Source organism: Trachurus japonicus, chromosome 11 (genome assembly GCF_045865225.1).
Source record: "Trachurus japonicus isolate A0001 chromosome 11, Traja_1.0".
NCBI lineage: Eukaryota > Metazoa > Chordata > Actinopteri > Carangiformes > Carangidae > Trachurus > Trachurus japonicus.
In genome coordinates this window covers 18,335,262-18,351,447 of record NC_140917.1, presented here as the reverse complement: position 1 = coordinate 18,351,447, position 16,186 = coordinate 18,335,262, and the positions used below count along the sequence as shown (strand labels likewise).

The 16,186-nt window shown below is 38.9% G+C and overlaps 2 protein-coding genes and 1 non-coding gene across 3 annotated transcripts; all 3 read left to right on the top strand.

Moving 5' to 3' along the window:
• The first annotated feature begins 395 nt into the window (after positions 1-395).
• Positions 396-7,735, top strand: clptm1l (CLPTM1 like). Its single transcript, XM_085791478.1, has 18 exons — positions 396-654; positions 1,647-1,867; positions 2,035-2,129; positions 2,569-2,758; positions 2,972-3,159; positions 3,437-3,515; positions 3,785-3,902; positions 3,998-4,092; positions 4,485-4,569; positions 4,769-4,872; positions 6,020-6,085; positions 6,303-6,353; positions 6,468-6,550; positions 6,673-6,707; positions 6,871-6,926; positions 7,101-7,145; positions 7,418-7,533; positions 7,653-7,735. Exons 2-18 carry the CDS (start codon positions 1,703-1,705, stop codon positions 7,729-7,731), a joined length of 1,650 nt encoding a protein of 549 aa, XP_085647604.1. The 5' UTR covers positions 396-654; positions 1,647-1,702; the 3' UTR covers positions 7,732-7,735.
• Positions 7,736-10,258: 2,523 nt separating this feature from the next.
• Positions 10,259-12,428, top strand: rplp1 (ribosomal protein lateral stalk subunit P1). The gene is made up of 4 exons (XM_085791499.1): positions 10,259-10,349; positions 11,386-11,460; positions 11,931-12,045; positions 12,303-12,428. Exons 1-4 carry the CDS (start codon positions 10,278-10,280, stop codon positions 12,383-12,385), a joined length of 345 nt encoding a protein of 114 aa, XP_085647625.1. The 5' UTR covers positions 10,259-10,277; the 3' UTR covers positions 12,386-12,428.
• Positions 12,429-15,414: 2,986 nt separating this feature from the next.
• trnav-cac (transfer RNA valine (anticodon CAC)) lies at positions 15,415-15,487 on the top strand. The gene has a single exon. It is a non-coding gene; the product is annotated as a tRNA-Val (tRNA).
• Positions 15,488-16,186: the final 699 nt, after the last annotated feature.

The following is a 16,186-nucleotide window of genomic DNA, read 5'->3' as shown; positions in this document are numbered from 1 at the left end:
GCTACATAACAAATTAAAAAAAATTTTTTTTTTTAACTTTATTGGCAACAACCTCTTTTTATATACAGTCTATGGCAACAACACAGGAGTAACACACAAGGATGAATACAAACAAAGATAGGCCTAAGGGGCCCCTAAGCCCCCAACATTATTACACAAACATGATACAATCATAAACACGCTAGGGTATACTATTGGGTTTAAGGGTGACAACAAGACAAAGAAAGAACAAAAGAAAAACCTATCCAATAATATTTTGTAAAGCTTACAGAGATCATATCTTTTAACAGCTTTTTTTTTATTTTCACAATCAGATGATCAGGAGATGATTTGGCTCGGTGACATGAAGTCTCGCGTTACTTCCCCCCCATAAATCTCGTCTAGGAAAACCAACCAGGAAGTGAATGGCGGAAATATAGATCCACCTCACGCTTTCATTTCACAATCTTTTTTGGCCCTGGGCTTTTTCTTCTCCCCTGAATGGAGAGGCTGGAGGAAGGTAGGCTGCACACGTCTTCAGATAAGACCGCTGGAAGATTTTGAAGAACGATGTCGTCGCGTTTAACTCCCGGGCAGAGACGGTGAAGTGAATGGACGGATAGCGACGAGCCGAGCCGAGGTCCTGTGACTGACAACCTGCAGGATTTAGCACCGGTACGTTCAACTTTAAAGACTCTCTCTTACTTAATTTATTATATGATACAGTATAACAGGGAGAAATTGTTTAAGAAATCTGGTTGAAGACCGCAGAGCCTCAGAAAACAAACCCCGCATGTGATTTAAAAACAGAGGATGAGCAAACGTATGTACAATTGACAGCAAACGTCTCAGAGCTGAAGTACTAATTTAAACGGCTTCAAAATTGTCTCTAGACTACCTACAATCTTTAACATGGTGGTCAGTTACCGCCATTATAGCAATAATTCACTGCAACATCAGGTAAATGGATGATACATCAGTGACAAATACATACACCTGACACCTGTGACCTAAAATGTTCACCATGATAAAGCTGTGACAGCAGCATTAACCTGCGTGAATATGATATTTCTGTCAGAATTGGTCTCTATGGTCTGTATGAGGCCCTGCTGTCATTTTTAGCTAGTCTGGTGAAACGGTGAATAACAATATCATATTAGTTTCCATGAATATTGAATGAGCCTTGTAAAATTCATATGTGATGCATCTACATTTTTGCCCATACACTGTAGTATAATATCTGTGGTGACAAACTGTGAATCTACCCAAGTTATAAACAGACACAGACAACAAATGTTTTCTCTTCCCACCGTTCATCTTGCTAAATTTATTGACCCTTGCAACTATTAATTCCCGAAGGCCAAGTATTTTTATTGCACTTTATAGAGCTACAACCAAGAGTCATCTAGACAGAGACATCATTGTGTATTAGCTTTAGATTTAGACAGAGACATCATTGTGTATTAGCTTTAGATTTACATGTTAAGTGTTTATGTACTTGAATGTTTTTTGTCTTTGGAGTCTTAGACTATGTTTAACCTCCCTGAAAAATGAAACATTTAGAAAAAAAAAAGAAGCTACGACCAGTGGTCAACTCATGTCAGATCCTATTTAATCATACCACACACAGATATGTATGATATTTGTATTTGGCTCTTTATTCGCAGACTTATGGCCTTGATCCTCAGGTAGCCCGGGGCGACAACGACACAACGCAAGCATCATGTTTCTGAAAACATCTTTCACCACCCTGATCGTTGGGGTGTTTGTAGTGTACGTGCTGCACACCTGCTGGGTGATGTACGGGATAGTGTACACCAAACCCTGTGACAGCCCCAAAGGCGACAACTGTATCACACCGTTCTTGGCAGGAAACCCGAAACTACAGGTCAGTAAAGTGGATGGATCGTCTCACTGATCGATCAGTTTAGAGTAGACTCTTCACTCTAGTTTGTCTGTGTGAGTGGTTTTGCTTCAGGAGCAACTTCACTTTGAAGAAGATTAATTTAGAATTAGATTAAAAATGTAATAATCACTGTAATATCTCTTTATTAGTTGAGTATCTACACTGCACTGCGGCCCAATGGAGAGGGAGGACACACCCTGATCCATAAAGAGGAGAACTTTGAAGTCGACAGCAAGTTTGAGAGGTTTGTGGTGCCTCCTATGTTTTAGTGATAATAGGAAAATTGATAGTTTCTCTCATCAGATCTGATTGGTTATGGGGAAATCAAAGTGCTGTGACAGTTGTTTTTACTAAATTACTAAATAAAACACTTGCAGATCAATATTTCAGTCCAATTCTTATTTAAGTTGTGTTTATAATGTCAATAGTCTGTTTTGTTTTTCTTAAATACATACTTTTTCTTTTTCTACCTCTATGTTTGAGCTCCGTTAAGGGATGAAGTCTTATCTTATCTTGTCTCTTATCTTAATTCCATGTCATATCCATATCAAAAAAGCTGCTTTCCGCTGTTTTCACATAGGAGCAGCTGTCCAATAGACTGAACTATGAAACAGTGTTAAACATACTAATTTGAATACACTCTCTCTCATCTTCTTTCCTCTCTTTCCCTCTCTCCCTCTCAGGATAGTTAATGTATCCCTCCCTAAGAAGACCCGTAACAATGGCACTTTATATGCACTAATATTTGTCCATCAAGCTGGCATGACTCCTTGGGAGGATCCGCGACAGGTTCACCTGGTGGCTAAGCTCACCACATACATGGTCCCTAAACTGCCTGAAATCTCTTTGATATCCGGCGAGGATCAAACACAGGTGTGTGTTAAACATGATCAGGTTTAGTAAATAAACACATGGATGTAGAAGAAGCTCAGACACACCTCATCCACCCCAGAGATGCTGCACGCAACACTTTTTTTTTTGACATTGCAGTCGTTTTCTATATTGTGATTTGTTAACTGAGGTGAAGATACATAAGAGTTATGAATCTGGACTTGTTTTGAGAGTGATTTTTTCTATGCGATGCAGGGTCAGAAAGAAGAACGTCAGAAGAAGAAACATGGTGATGGTAACTCAGCAGCGGGAGGTGAAGCCACCTCAACGTCGGATCACCCAGCGGCCCACTGGCGTTCCCGCCTGACACTCAACATCGTCGGCGACCACTTCCTGTTTGACAGAGAATACCTACCGAGTGATGTCCACAGATACCTCAGAGTGTGAGATAACGAATACACAAGCTAAACACACACACACAGAGGTCTGGGCATGTATTAGAAACTACGGATATTATAAAATATAACTGTCGACTCTTTGGCCCTTGAACTTGATCTCTTTGTGTTGAATTTACAGCCAGTTTGTGTATTTGCATGTATTTGTTAAGATGCAATGTGTTGAGCCCTCGGCTCGGGGCCATTGTTGGTTTAAAGTTGTACTGGTTGTACATAACGAAAACTACAAAAGACATGAAAGGATGTTTTTGTTTTTCTGTTTCAGATTCCAAAATGGTAAAAAGATGGTGTATCTACCTCTGCTGTTTGTTGACGAGCTTAGCAACCGGGTTAAGGACCTTGTGGTAAGTTTTAACTTTATATTATGTAACACACTGCAACAATCTGTCCAGTTGTTTCCCAAAGGCAGATTGTAAATTCACCGTTTTTCTATCATTTAATTAGAATAAAACAAGAAAACTTTTTGTATAACCCTACGATTCAAGGCAGGATCATAATCCTGACCCTTGTTAATTTGTTTTAACCGCCTGCAGGCATGAACTGCTTCCTGCCTTAGAGTAATACACACTCCTTGATGAACATTTTCTGTGTGTGTGTGTTTGTTTGTGTGTAGGAGATCAACAGCACCTCCTCAGAGCTCCCACTGACCATCTCTTATGACTCCATCTCTCTGGGGAGACTACGCTTCTGGATCCACATGCAGGATGCTGTTTACTCTCTGCAGCAGTTTGGTATGTTGCTTTCTCTGTCACACACACACACACATACACAAACACACACGCCATTGCCTTTTAATAGCATCTCTTTATCTCTGTCTGTGTTACAGGTTTCACAGAGAAGGATGCTGATGAGATTAAAGGGATCTTTGTGGATACCAACCTGTACTTCCTGGCTCTGACCTTCTTTGTTGCCGCCTTCCATGTAAATCTGAGCTTTCTATCACATAACACAAAAATAGAATAAAACAGAACAAAGACGTTTGGTAAAGTGAAAAAATCTTAAAACTACTGCATCACATGTTTATCATCCTCTCTACTTTGACTTCTTGACATACTAGCAGGATAAACTGGAAAAACTTCCTAAACACAACATAATGTCAGCATTACAGGATAAACATCATGCTAATCCTACATGTTATAAAATTGCAAATTACCATGTCACTAGTTGTTGATGCAGTCTAATCTGATTTTTAAGCAGTTGGTACACACTGTACTGTATGCTTTAGGAAATGTGTTTGTAAAAAGTAAATGTTTACCCTCTCTTTACTTTCATAGAAGAAGGATAAATATCTGACCTCTCTGTCATTTTTTCAGCTTCTCTTTGACTTCTTGGCCTTCAAGAACGACATCAGCTTCTGGAAGCAGAAGAAGAGCATGGTGGGAATGTCGAGCAAAGCAGGCGAGTCTGGTGTTTGTGCTGATCTGCCAGCACACTATTTAACAGTAATAAAAACAAAACAACATAGTATAGGGAGCATATACAATACACTCTCTCTATATGTAACCCTAACACCTTTTAAAATAGACCAAACGATTCATCATCATTGTTGAATATTTCACATTGTAAAACTTAGTATTGTCTGTGTTCTGTCTTTCAGTGCTGTGGAGATGTTTCAGCACCATAGTGATTTTCCTCTATTTGTTTGATGAGCAGACCAGTCTGCTTGTCCTGGTACCTGCTGGGGTCGGCACTATCATTGAAGTGAGTTCACATACACTGGAAACACGCACACACTAAATCTAATACACTCATAACTACATCGAGACATTTGTATGAATTCAACTACAATATCCAAAGAGGGAATTCAGTTTTACGATGGAAGTCATTTATTTTCTCAGCTTCATATTTTAGACAAATTCAACATCTGTACTACGATTTTTACATTTCCACACAGCATGACAATTATTTGACTGCCTGGCTCACCATAATGAAATGAAGTGTTTTGTGGTTGTTTTGAATGCCATTTTTGAATAAGCTCCAAGTGACATGAAATAATAATATTTATTACACGGCTCTATTGAATGCTGCTCTCTGATTGGTCCAGCGCTGCGTTCTGCGGTCTGTTATTTCTGTATAACAGACCGTCGTCAAGTATAACAGACCGTTGCTAGGGACACTGCTCTGATCAGCGCAGCACAGAAAAGAGAAACTATGCAGGATATTTACCTTGTGTTTCATTTTTACCGTCATTAAACAGCTTCGGACTAATAGTGATGTTAGATAAACGACTGGTAACTTGTTACAAGGAGAGTGGAGGCTCCTTCCACACCGCTGCTGGAAACCAAACCTGCTGATCAGAGCCTCTGACCGGTGTCACAGCTCTCCTCTCGTCTCGGTGGCACCGCGACTCCGCGACACAAACGCACCCCGTAAACAGTAAAGTTAATCTCGTTTATGACAGATACGACTACACACAATACACACATCTTAACACGTGTATGGTAATCTATCGATCCACTGATTGATTGTCAAAGGCTTCAAATGCACGACCGGGAGGAGGCTCGGCAAAACAGCGGAAGTGACCGGTCTTGCAGATTCGCTAAATGCAATTTTAAATCGATGAAAGTCGTATTTTGATCAACACTATGTTTCAAATTAATTATTTCACTCGTAAACCGTGTAATAAGCGGGATAATGTACAGTTGGTCGGTCGTTATGGAGAAATAAACCCCGACAGGTTGTATGGAACCTCCGAACTATACATTATCCCTTACTTAATACTTGCCACATGAAGACAGGGCTTAATTGGCTTGATACCTCTTTGACACTCTTCTCTCCTTAAAAATGCATAGGATATTTAACAAAGGAGGTATTATTTGAGGATTATAATAATTATGTGTACTTTCAGGTGTGGAAAGTGAAGAAGGCCTTCAAGATCCAGGTTTTCTGGAAAGGAGGCAAACCAACATTCCTGGTAGGTGCAGCCTCTGAGAGATGCAGCTTTCTGTCAGTAGTTAATTCCCTCTGCCTGCTGCAAGGATAAAGCTTTAATTACAACGAGTCAAAGTGAAAGCAGAGAGCAAATACTGGATCTACATTTGCAACGAACAAATTATTAATGCAGTTCTCTCAGTACGATACACCTGTCATGAATGTATGTGTATTTTCTGTGTTTGTTTTCTGTGGAACAGTTTGGGAAATTAGATGAATCAGAGAGGAGAACAGAAGAGTATGATACTTTGGTAAGACACAATACACTCACACACGCATAGACAACAACAAACCATATTTCTACTATGAATAACTGTATAAGAGACATAAAACTTTATCATCTCATGCTTTGTGTTTCTCTGTAGGCCATGAAGTATCTGTCATACCTCTTGTACCCACTGTGTATCGGAGGGGCTGTGTATGCCCTAATATTCCTACGATATAAGAGGTAGGTGTGTGTGTGTGTGTGTGCACGTGCGCGTGTGTATTACTTCATGATTACCATAATTATGCCATGTATCTTCCATTCATTAACTACCTTGATTGCTTATCTCTCCCTCCCTGTTATAGCTGGTACTCATGGTTGATCAACAGTTTAGTGAATGGTAAGTTGTTACACCTTTTACCGAATCAATTAATCTTAGTTTTTACCCATTTACTTTACGTTATTTGATTTTACAAAATCAATGTATCTTTTTTCCCATTGCTTTATGTTATTGGATTTTAAAAAAACAACAGGTTAATCGTCATGTTGTGTAACCTTTACAGGTGTATATGCCTTTGGCTTCCTCTTCATGCTTCCTCAACTGTTTGTCAACTACAAGGTCTGTCCCTCCGATACACTGTATCATGTTCCATACTTTCATATTTTATACAGGAGTAATGAGTGAAACAAGGCAAAATGTTCGCAAAATACAATGTTGGCCAAATGTTTCCTCAAGATCTTAGAAACAAAACAAACATTAAATATTAATTCCCCTTTGTTCTTTATTCAACAGTTGAAATCTGTCGCCCACCTGCCCTGGAAAGCCTTTATGTACAAGGTGAGAGCAAAGATTTCCAATGTCAGCCTGCTGAATATGTTTTGGTCAAGGTGGTCTAGGTTCAAAGAGCTGCTGTTATTATATTGATCAGAGCCCATGAGTTAACTGTTTTTTAGCATGGTTTCTAGCACATATTATTTGTTTACTTAATGAGAATTTAATAATCAGTACAGTTTTATGTTTTCAGAGTGTAGATTTTGAATTATTGAACATACCTATCAATATTTGTTTTTTGTGTTAAATGTTAAACGGAATTTATTGATCATTTCCAGGCATTCAATACCTTCATCGACGATGTGTTTGCCTTTATCATCACCATGCCAACGTCCCACAGACTGGCCTGTTTCAGAGATGATGTCGTGTTTCTCGTTTACCTCTACCAGAGATGGTACATTGACACACACACACACACACACACACACACACACACACTTGCACACACATTAATTTTGAAAGTCATCAGCAAATTGTTCCAGTCTAAGTCTCTGCTTCTGTCTCCGTCCCCAGGCTCTACCCAGTGGACAAGACAAGAGTAAATGAATATGGGGTTTCTTATGATGAAAAACCCAAAGAGAAGACGCAATAGAGAAGATTTTATTGGCCTCCGTGATGTGATATCTGCAGGTTTTGTCTCTGCCCACTGGTCTCCACTGATCTCATCTGGCATCAGCTGAGCTGGTTGAGTGGTCCAGGTGCAGAGGGGAAAATTGGCTGTAAATGATACAGGTGCATCGACATCCTTGTGATTTGTGACTTTTTCACCCCGTCCCATACTGCAAAGCGTTCAAAGGGAAGGTCGACAATAAGCTCAATCATATCTCTCTTTTTTAAACTGACGTAACAACATGGCAATTGTGTGCTTGTGAATGGCTAGCATCCTGCTCAAGACCTGAGTCCACTACAGTACAGGTCAGACACTGCTCAACTCTGATATGAAATATTACCTTGTTGACTATAGTAACTGTACTATAGTAGATATCGGTGGCAATGAGCTGCTCTTGACCATCTACTCTGGTCTTGGCTTTTCAGCTCACAACACTTGTCAAAATCCTTGTTGTAAGGCCTCTTGAGAGCCTATGTAGATATTGTATTTTTAGAGTTTTAATTTCAATGTCAAAAAGGGATTATTGCTATTTTAAATGATTTCATGTTGACAAATGCCTGTTGCTGACAGAGTAAATTTTGAGGAGACTGCTCTGAACACATGCAGTTTATCTAAGAAGAGTAAAATGGGAGTACATCGGAGAAGCTTTATTCATCAAACCTACATAATCCTAAAGAGAATTGAAAATATAACTTTCATATCAACTCAGCATAGGTGTGACTGCGGGGAGCTAAAAATATTGTGCTTCGACATACTGTGTATCCCTATTGATCCCTTCTTAAAGCATTATTATTCCATAAGCACCAAGTCTAATACACCAGACTAATTATAGCTTGGATGTTGAAGTGAACACTGCAAATCGAAAAATGGTAATTAATTATGGTAACTCTGACAACAGGAAAACTTCAAGTAAGGCAGAATTTGAGTGATTCTCCACAAATTGTGAAATTGTCAATTTGAAACTGTGAAAAAAAGCTGTTAATAATGCATTTTTGCTACTTTATAGACATGATCTATCTCCATTTATCATGTAGACAGAGCTAACGTGTTAACTCTGGGGTACATTGCAGAATTACAAATCCTGTTTCCTTCAGTTAAAGTGAAAATACAGTATGTACTCAAAAAAGGCAACTTAAAATGGCACAGAAATGCCGTAGTTAAAAATGTAAAACAAATCCTTTAATTTTAAGATTCTTGCTAATGCACGATGTAGGATCACTGCATTAGAAGCACAGTAGAAGATTCTTTTGCCATGACGACTGGGAACAAATCGCCCAAACATTCCGGAATCTGCCATGTCTCTGGCTCTGTCCAAACATTTTATTAAGACTGACCTTTATTACACTGTAACATGAGAGAGCACCACAGAAAGTTGTACTGTCTTTTACATCCATTCAAGTTTTGTAGTTTTACCTGCTCGAGTATTTTTTATATATCAGGGCCAAGAAAATCCATTTGTGCCAAATGTGAGAATGATTCCTTGAATTGTTTGTGAGCTTTATGTTCACCCATCAATGGTCCATCTGATGTTTTTGAATAGACACTGACATTGCGAGGGAAACGGTAAATGGCAAGACTTGTGGAAAGTATTACTGCATCTGGTTTTACACAGTCACATTTTGATTTTTCTGCCATAGTTATAATGTTATGTTCAGCCTAATTGTTTGAGTTATTGTGCTGTTTGTTTTTGATTGAAATTGAATAAAGTTAACTGAGTGAACATGTTGTTTGCTGTGGATTTATATATATATATATATATTTTAAAAAGAAATCAAGTTGAGATTTTCAGTGATAATAGCAGCATATAGACTGGTGCAGTGTCAGATTTCTTAACATGAAACCTTCATGTAGTGGTTTGTTCCACAATATTGTTTTAGTACAAGTTGTCAACTAAACATTAATTTGTTTGGAGGAAATATGTGTAATTTTATACATTCTTAAAAATACATTTATAATATATACTAATTTGAATAATAATTACAATTTACAATTACAATATTTTGCATAGATCTAACTACAGTAATTGCACACAAACACACACATAGGTGAAATCGATAATAATAATGAATAGTTGAATTAATTTGAAAAAATTTTGGCCGATGTAATCATTTTTCAGATTTTTATTTATTTATTTATCAATTTCAAGGACACATCGATTTACATTACAGCAGAAGAAGGAGATGCTCTTTTTCCTTCTTTTTTGCCTACAGGTTCATTTATCTTAAACGTCTTTATTGACAACAAAACACAGGATTGAATACAGTTAGAAATGAGAAGGAGGAGATGCTCAGATTGAATATGGTCGACGTCTGTCGTCACTATGTGTGCGTACTGGCGTCACAGTCACGCAGCCGTGACGCACAGTATATATATGAAGCTCCCGCCCTTTCCTCCTCCCTTTCCGCTGTAGGAGTTTATCGTGCCTAAAGGTGCTCGGTTCTTCACCCGAAGCTAAGGCCCACAATCCGGCGACTAGCACCGTCAAATTTAGGCATCCGACGCCAAAAACATAAAACCTACCATCTACAATGGCCTCCGTGTCCGAGCTTGCTTGCATTTACTCCGCTCTGATCCTCCACGACGATGAAGTCACCGTCACCGTAAGTGTCCGAGCTCATCCCCAACAGCACATCCGGCGTCCGGGCACTGGGCAACACACTGCCTGTGCTGAAAGCCGTAAATAATATAGAGATTAAGAACTCTGCCTACCTAGGAGCATAACGTAATATCTGACTAAATACCTGAAGAAATACGAGGTTAAATTGTGAAGGTGGCTAATAAATAGTGCTGTCTACCGGCCAAAATGGCGGCATGCTTGTTGTCAACGTTAAACCACGTTTTCTGTGTCAGGATGGTTTATGTCTTACCACTGGCACTTGTCTTTTAGGTCCACTACTCAAGCTGATCAGTCACCACACTTCTTACGCATCTATAGTTTTGTGTAAAGTTACGGATGTGTTCCTCAGTTAGTGACAGGTGCTAGCTAATGCTAAGCTAGTGAAACTCCAGTACACCCTGCCTTTCTTTTCAGGAGTGTAAGCATGCGTTTTAGCCTTTAAACTACTATTTATTAGTGTGTATTGCCTCTGTTTTTGTTCATAACACTGTAGTTGGTTGAGTGGCGTCCTCCTGACAGGTTGATATATTGATGCTCAACAGCATCAATGAGAACATGTGGCTACATGAACTACCAATTTAGGAAGAAGCCACTAAATACTATTTGGTAGTCTCATCAAATCTGATGTTGTAATAAAATATTTTGTCTCTGACAGTATAAACCTGGTTAATTCACAATTTAACCTAGAAAGAAATTGCTTATCCAGAAAAGCAATTGTTGGTATATTAACCAACAATTTAAGTGGTACTGTTTGAAAATAAATGTTCACCTTAAAATCTAACTGATTGAAAAACATATGACTATATCAGACAAAGCAAAACATTAAAGGATGCTGCATTGGGCTGTTGGAAATCATAATTGGCAAATTATGTAGAGCAGAATTAAAAAACGGCACCAACCTAAAATAAAAACTGCTTGCAGTCTTATAAATTGAACATGTGATGAAGAGTCTTGTACCTCTAGTCAGATAGATTAAAGCATAGACTAACTCTACAATGATTACTGTCTTCTCTCTGCAGGAGGACAAGCTGAATGCTCTGATCAAGGCTGCTGGAGTCACCGTGGAGCCCTTCTGGCCAAGTCTCTTTGCCAAGGTAAGGGGCATATTTGTCAAAGTGATGATGCTGTGCCATAATCTGAAGAGACTGGTGTTGATTATAGGGTTTTAACCTCTGAGATTTAGAATAACCTCTACTGAGTTGGACTTCAACAGACTGTGTTTGCAGTTTTCTGCAGCCAAAGTTAAATTGTTAGACTTCTCCATGGATAGTAAGTGATGTCTTGTGGTCTCGATGCTCCAGAGACTGAATGTTTTGGGCTCAATTCACTGATACAAGAGAAAAACATAAATCCTGATTGCTCTGTCTGTACTGTGAATTTTGAGTCAGAAATCAAGTTTCTCAGTTGATTTTAGTGTAGTTGTCACTTTTCAGAGGTTTAGGTGAGTCTGTATGAGCTGGTTTGCGTAGTGTTGTTGACTGATATTGTTGTGTAAAACAGTCAAATTATCAGTCACTTTTTTAAAAGACATGTCACTGACCTGTGTATGTTGTATTTGTTGTAGGCTCTGTCCAGCGTTGACATCGGCAGCCTGATCTGCAACGTCGGAGCTGGAGGTGGTGGTGCTCCCGCTGGAGCCCCAGCTGCTGGAGCTGCTGCTGCAGCTGGTGACGCCCCAGGTACCTAGACATGTTGATGTTAATGAGGATTTTTGAAGTTGTTGTTTGTCTCAGACTAAATTATGCTTATGGCTTTAACATTACCGACTGGAATAAACTGAACAATTTTCTAACCTCCCAGAAAAGTCTTCACTGTGTTAGGAACTCATTATGGAGCATTGAGGAATATCATTGCTCAAAGTTTTGGGGTAGCATGTACTGTATAATCTACGTCTTTAACTTTGTTAACCATAAATCCTTCTGCTTTGCCCCTGCAGCCAAGGAGGAGGAGAAGAAAGAGGAGAAGAAGGAAGAGTCCGAGGAGTCCGATGACGACATGGGCTTCGGTCTCTTCGACTAAAACACTTGTTTTTGTAACAAAACACAATAAATTTACAAAAATGGGACCCAGCTTGTCTGTGCTTTTACTGTCAAACACCAGTTTTTGTATGAAGAAAATATAATATTGCATTGAAACATTTTTTGAAACAAGTGACTTTGGCACAAAACATTGAAGTGGTAGAGGAATTGTGATAGTCATTACTTGTTTGTGGTAGTAGGGCACTGTTTACTCAAATGCAAAGAAACATGACAGAAAAGACTGTGCCAAACATAAGCTGGGATCAAAATGAATCAATGCCGACTCATTGTTAAACTTGTGTGTCTACAGTTAATGGATGGACATGCACAGCACAATACCATACTTGTAATTGTCATGATTTGATATGTGAACATGCTACTGTACTTATTAACAGTTTACTAGGTCCCTCCCTTAAAAATTACAACATGAAAAGCAGATATGATCTGAATTAACTTGACCCTGAGTTCAAGCTCGTGCCAGAGGCAATGACTTGATCAATGGAACAGATAACGTGATTCACTTTACCAGAGACGTTCTAATATGATATTATATTATTATATTATTATATTATTATTATTATATTATATAATATATAACCCCCTAACCCTGCCTAGAAGGACTTTGACTTTACCAACAAGCAGATCCTCCTGCTTCTCCCTATTGGACTTTGATATATTAATGAATACTTATGCAGAAAATCAGCACATATTTCAATACCTACCCCCCAAAAATACAGTGGCAGCTGTTTTTCTCCAAAAACTTGTGTTTTACCAACAAAAGTAACATCACACACACGTCCCGTTAGCGCCTCAGAGCGGGAGCACCGTGGCAGGAATAATAGACCATTCATCTGAGAGCGGTCAAGCCGCCCCAACATTTCAAGTGCGCCCTTATTGCCGGTTTTATGGCAAATGCTTTCAGATAACTTGGAAACTTCCGGTTTTCAAAATAAAATATGGGTATTAAATGCATTAAAAGTTTATCTTAAATAAGATAATCTGATTTTTTTTAAAGGAAGAAAGAAAGAGGTGTGTCTCATAAAACAAGTGGGCCTATGATCCTGCACTGCACATATTTACGTGATGAAATTTATTAAAAATGAATTAAAAAAAAAATATAAGGAGTAGTAAAATGAGATAAAAGAGGTGTGCCTCATACAGCAAGTGTAGCTCTACTGTTCCACACATATTTCGATATATTACATTATAGGTAAATATGAGCATTATAGCTCAATAACTTCCAGGGTCAAAATTAGTGTGGAACAGAAGAGCCACTTGCTGTATGACGCACACCTCTTTTATAGTGTAGCTATGAAAATACAGTTGGGTTTACTAAGTATATTTTATTGTTGGCTTCATGCTAAATAGTTTTCGTGCAAATTCTCGAAGAGTGTATGGTTGTAGTTGTTTTGAGTAACCACAAGAGGGCGCTTCATGTACATTCAATGAAGGAAATCATTGCATGCTGGGAAGAAGACACGCTAGCAAACCCCCGATAATGGCGCTACCACGAGATATTAACGAGCAAGATTATTGACACTTTATGGAAGAGTACTGGTTTGTTTTCATAGACACGAGTCTGGATGTGTTTTTGAGTTGCCATGAGAGAGTGCCTGGACGGCTGTAACCGGAGCAATTGCTGTGTTTTGTTTTTTCAACCGAGGACTCCGGTGAGTTTGCTATGCTATGCTATGCTATGCTATGCTATGCTATGCTATGCTATGCCACGTTGCTAACTGTTAGCTTGTTAATGGATATGTAGCCTACATTTTCAGTTTATGAATGCGGAAATATTGATCCTTCGGTAAAAACCAATGGGAGTTGACAGAAAATATTACGAAACGGTTGTAATGAGTTAATATGCTGGGTTTTGAGTTTGAAAATGCATTTGTTTTGTATAAAGGGTAATTTTCACTGCACCATTTGAAAGGGGATGCATGTGCGCTAAAGCTAATGATATGCGCACATACAGGTTTTTTTCTGATTTTTCTAATAATATAATATGTTTTGATTCATTTTGTTGATGTTTAAATGTAAATGTGAACGAGAAGCATGATTAAATAGATAAGAAATAATTAGTGTTTGATATACTGTTAAAAAGACACGCATCAATGGTGACTGTTAAGACACACATCAATGGTGACTTGAAGTCTCATGATACAGTCCCTCATTCTTTTGTGGTCAGTATTATAAGTTACATTTGAGTAAAACAGAAAGACAGATATAATTATGTATAGACATTGATGACTGCTAGTTAACTTTATGTTTTGCTATGCAGATTTATTTTTATTTTTATGCCAGTTGCTGGATCTACATCGAGACAGCGTTGAGTTCGACCAGGGTTTTCCATCTGAGGCGGGATCGGAGAGGATGCAGAATCCTCCACCTTCATCGTCTTCATGGAGTCGCACCTGGAGGAGATAACCTGAGCAGTAATATACATACATGCACACACACACACATACTACCCGGGTAGAATACATACACACTGAATAGACTTTCTAAATAAACTTGTAATGCATTTAATAACTATGTTTTATTTTGAAAACCGGAAGTTTCCACACGCTGCAGTAAACTTGCGCTGACTTTCCCAGTTCTCTGAAAGTATTTACCATAAAGTCGGCAATAAGGGCGCACTTGAAATGTTGGAGCGGCTGGCTTCACTACGTGAAAACGAGAGACGACCGCAGCAGTCATCTGAGGGGGAGCATTCAGGAGTGTTCACTGGGGTTTAGTTGTCACTAAGAAAGATAATGTGGTCTGTTAGATACAAGTAAATGTTGTTGTCATTATATTATCGTTAGAGCTTCTTGCTACAACCATGGATGTATTATAATAGATCCATGGCTACAACCAGACATTGCTGAACACTAACAGATATTAGCTTCCAATTGCTAACACTAGCATTAGCTTTTGTCTTCACTGGAACACAAAAGTAGTGAAACAGTCTACAAATGAAGTCAAAAAGGACCACATATATCTGTCCTATTCACGAATTTGTAGCCAAATGGTGTCAACATAGACATGCAGGTTTCCGTAGTGTAGTGGTTATCACGTTCGCCTCACACGCGAAAGGTCCCCGGTTCGAAACCGGGCGGAAACACACTTTTCATTTTTTTCCTTCTTATGCAAGTTTATGAACAAATACAAAAACAAAGTTGCCAAAATTTCCAATTATTCCAACCATATATATATATATATATTATTCCTCATCTGAACATATTACTGTTACCTTTAAACAGCATCCCAGCCTCTAATCAGGCTAGACTCGCAACAGAAAGCATAATTTGTACCTACCCAGTCCAGACAGGTCAAAACTGTGACAGAAACCTAATTTAAAGGGATAGTTCATCCAAAATTCAAATTTCACTCATTATCTACTCACCCTCATGTCGACTAAGGGTTGGGAGAAGTTTCAGAGTCATCTGTGCCTTCTCTGAGTTACAGGGGTGACACCGGCGGAGCCGTGAACTGGGTGTCAGTGCAAATTGTGCGAGTTTTGCACTGACAGAGGTAGAGCAGTGAACTGAGACACTGGGAGCTTCCGCTACAAACAAGCTTAAAATATAGACTTATTTAATTTTTTTCGGAACACTTTCTCATGTCGGGGCTTCAATACAAGAGGGACATTACAGACGAGCACTATCGAGGTATTTGGATGTTTTTTGGTGTGTCTTTTTGGACGAAGAAAAGTGAGCCCCGTTCGCTACCGTCATATGGCAGTGCAGTGCTGCGCCAAGCCCCCCTGTAACTCTGAGAAGGCACAGATGACTCTGAAACTTCTCCCAACCCTTAGTCGACA